Source organism: Abrus precatorius, unplaced genomic scaffold (assembly GCF_003935025.1).
Source record: "Abrus precatorius isolate BTA unplaced genomic scaffold, Abrus_2018 Scaffold7, whole genome shotgun sequence".
Classification (NCBI taxonomy): domain Eukaryota; kingdom Viridiplantae; phylum Streptophyta; class Magnoliopsida; order Fabales; family Fabaceae; genus Abrus; species Abrus precatorius.
Genome location: NW_020874417.1, coordinates 4,957,982 through 4,961,813, shown reverse-complemented (window position 1 = coordinate 4,961,813; position 3,832 = coordinate 4,957,982). Strand labels below are relative to the sequence as shown.

The 3,832-nt window shown below is 30.4% G+C and overlaps 1 protein-coding gene across 1 annotated transcript; it reads left to right on the top strand.

Moving 5' to 3' along the window:
- The first annotated feature begins 212 nt into the window (after nucleotides 1-212).
- Nucleotides 213-3,347, top strand: LOC113870862 (protein DMR6-LIKE OXYGENASE 1-like). The gene is made up of 4 exons (XM_027507373.1): nucleotides 213-503; nucleotides 868-1,115; nucleotides 2,188-2,524; nucleotides 3,075-3,347. The coding sequence occupies exons 1-4, from the start codon at nucleotides 213-215 to the stop codon at nucleotides 3,345-3,347; spliced, it is 1,149 nt and encodes a 382-aa protein (XP_027363174.1).
- Nucleotides 3,348-3,832: the final 485 nt, after the last annotated feature.

The following is a 3,832-nucleotide window of genomic DNA, read 5'->3' as shown; positions in this document are numbered from 1 at the left end:
ATTTTGATATGTACCCCAATAATCAGGGAGTCACAACACACACACACAGAGATAAATCATATAAAAGAAATTAAGTGTATGATGTACTAACTGCATTTACTTGGTATGTACATAAATTTAAGCACAGTACACTTTTTTTATTATTATTGCTATTATGCACTTAATGAATTAGTTTACTTACATTTGGTGACACTTTATATTGAGCAGCACACATGTCTCCAACAATGGCAGTAAGTGATCCGAAGGGTGAGGATGACCACACACCGGGAAGTCAATATCAGAAAGGAGTGAAGCAGCTGGTTGAGAATGGCCTTCACACTGTACCTAAAAAATACATACTTCCTCCTTCTGATCGACCTGCTTATACGAATTCAGAAGATTCAAATGTTCTCAAGCAAAACCTTCAGCTACCCATCATTGATTTTTCTGATTTGCTTGGTCCAAGTAGGCCCCAAGTTCTTCAATCCCTAGCCAATGCTTGTGAACAGTACGGATTTTTTCAGGTGCGCTAGCAACTGGACACAGAATATTCATGACTTTTTGAAGTATACAGTGCAACCTTATAATATATACATGTTGAACTATATAAATATAAAAAACAGTTACATCAAACATGAAAACTTGCATCACATAGCATATTAGAGATATAAACAATTTATCAGAAAAAGTAGTGCCTAAAGCCATAATTGAGGCAGCATATGTAAAATCACTGGGACCTTTTATCTATAAACAATTGACCTTATAGAGTTGACTCTTTGATAGAATTAGCAAATTACTTAGAAATAGCATGAGAATATTGATTAGTTATCATTAGAATTATTTAATTAATGATCTGAGATTGAAAATTTCTTTGTTTGTTTGATGCAGCTTGTAAACCATGGCATCTCAGATGATGTTATCAACAGCATGAGAGATGTGGTTGGCAGGTTCTTCGATCTTCCTTTTGAGGAAAGAGTTAAGTACATGACAACTGATATGCGTGCACCGGTTCGATATGGAACAAGCTTCAGCCAAACCAAAGACACTGTATTCTGCTGGAGAGACTTCTTGAAACTCCTTTGCCATCCCTTGCCTGATTTCCTACCCCATTGGCCTAGTTCCCCCATGGACTTTAGGTCTGTACTCTCAGCTTAATTAAATATTTAATTAATGATTAATTTATTTACGCTCACTTTCTCCCTCTTTCTGCATGCGTGGACAGCATTTTAAAATCGATTAATTAATTTATTTACGCTCACTTGAAAATAAAGAAAAAAAATGCGTAATTAAGGCTTAAAATAAACAAGTTTGTATAGGTAGATAAATTATTTTAAAATTAAGTCCTAGTGTTGCTTGTTGATTTGATTAGTGGCAGATTTCTCCATAAACAGATTAATAACTTTATGCCAACGAGATTAATGCAACTGGTTGGATTATTAAACAACATGATTAAAAGGTCTTGGGTTGTAAAAATGGCTTGCGACATGATCTTACCTTAAATGAAATAATCTCTCTTCTCTTCTTCTTCAATTAAATAAAATATATATTTTATTAAGGTGAGAATAAATAGTTAATAATAATAAAATTTTATTAAAAAAATATTTATTATATTTTTATAACTTCAATACAATAATTATGTTTTTTTTAATAAATTTTTTTTTATTTGTTAATATTTAAACTCAGTCTAAGATTAACAAAACTCATAAAATATTAATCCATTCATTTCTTGTTAGAATATAAATTACTAATATATTTGTAAACTTGCAACAGGAACACGGTGACATAAGGACAAATTTATCTTTTGCTTAAATATTTGTTTTCTTTATTGTTTTTGGAGATTTTAGTTTCAGAATTATATTTTAAGTGAGCTAATACGGTTATGGGAAACTCTTTAAATTTAATTTGAAAATTTCTTTTATTATAATACGTATATATTTTTAAATACTATTTATTTTTTGTTTCCAATTACTAGTAAATGATGATGTAATTAACTGAAAAGTCAAAGCATGCATGTCAAGTTTGAGTTACATATTAATTTCTTGTTGAACCAATTCAATAAGAAGGGCCAAAATTAATGTTTTTTGAAAGATTAAAATGAAATTTTACAAAAGTATAAAGATAAAAAGTATATTCAACCTTTTTGTATTTTATTTAATTTTCATTAATTGTAATGCATGTGTTTTTACTATTTATTTAAATTAAATGAAGGAAAGAGGCGGGTACCTACGCGGAAGAAACCAAACACTTATTCCTGACGTTGATGGAAGCCATCGAAGAGAGCTTAGGAATAAGAAAAGGTGACGAAGAAAAGGACAATATTCTGAAAGAGTTGGAAGATGGGAGCCAAATGATGATGCTCAATTTCTACCCAACATGCCCTGAACCCGATTTAACACTGGGGATGCCACCTCACTCTGATTATGGATTCCTCACACTCCTCCTCCAAGATGAGGTTGAGGGCTTGCAGATCCAATTCCAAGAACAATGGTTCACTGTTAAACCTCTCAAAAATGCCTTTGTTGTCAATGTTGGTGATCATCTAGAGGTAAACAAATTCATGCATCTATTTACTTTTATTTTTTATAGAACAAATGAAAATATTCGTCGTTACCAAACCAAAAATATTATAATCAGTATTTAAAGAATACTAATTAAATAATAAAAAATGTTTTTATCTAAATTATATTAAAAGGTGAAAGTGCATTAACATTTCTTAATAATTATTTTCTTTTATTTTCTTATCTAGTACTTACTTAACATTTACGAATAATATATTCTCTAAACTAGACTTTCAAATGCATTTTATACTAACGTAAAAATAATGTGATTTTTTATGACTTAAAATTATAAAATTTGTTAACACTTGTTAAAAATTGTAACTAAAGTATATTAATTAATAACACTCGTTAATAATAATAAAAAAAAGTTCTAATTCTTCAATAAGTTTCCTTAGAGTTTTTTTGTTTAGCAATTTCTAACTCTATATTACTAATATATAAAATAATTCTTCTTAAATGAATATGGTGTCTACAACATGCACATATAAATGTAAGTCATACATGTGTAAGTTACTGATTTTTGGGAGGACTTTTCAGATATACAGCAACGGGAAATACAAGAGTGTGATACACAGAGTTCTTGTGAATGCAGAGAAGAATAGGACAACAGTGGCATCGCTGCATAGCCTTCCTTTCAACTGCACAGTAAGACCGTCACCCAAACTCATTGACGAAGGGAATCCCAAACGTTACGAAGACACCGATTTTGATACTTTTCTAGCTTACGTTACTACCCGAGAGCCCAAGGTCAAGGATTTCCTCCACTCTAGGCAATTGACAAAACATGATTTTAAAAACAATTACAATTAATGTATCCAAGTGAGGTGTCGAGAAATATATAATTTATGTAACATATTAATCTTGATTTCGTTGGACCACTCTCATTGCCACTCATCAGAGACTTCTGTCTCCATTTTTTTTCATTAAGTATTATATGTTTTGTACTTCATCAGTCTCGTGAGTGAAGATGCTAGCCTGTCCTTGCTCTGCTATATATATATAAAGTTTTTGTGTTAAAGTGTGTAATGGAGTTTCAAAAATTAAAATCAATGGCTAACATGTTTACAAATTGATTTTTATAGCATTTAGGGTTGGAGTAACCCCTTATACTTTCTTAATAATATCTATTTTTACTGTTAAAAAAACATTTGTACGGTTGATTTATTTCCAATTCATGAAGAGTCGATTTTCAAGTACAAACCAATAAAGGCCTTTTAAGATGTATTGAAGCGGATTTTAGTTTGGTCTATGATCTGAAATTTTGATAGAATTATATATATGCCTTAAAAAAAAAA

Coding starts and splice junctions, on each gene's coding strand:
- LOC113870862 (XM_027507373.1), top strand. CDS start 213: ATGTCTCCAACAATGGCAGTAAGTGATCCGAAGGGTGAGGATGACCAC. Junction 504..867: donor AACAGTACGGATTTTTTCAG/GTGCGCTAGCAA, acceptor TGTTTGATGCAG/CTTGTAAACCATGGCATCTC. Junction 2,525..3,074: donor ATGTTGGTGATCATCTAGAG/GTAAACAAATTC, acceptor AGGACTTTTCAG/ATATACAGCAACGGGAAATA.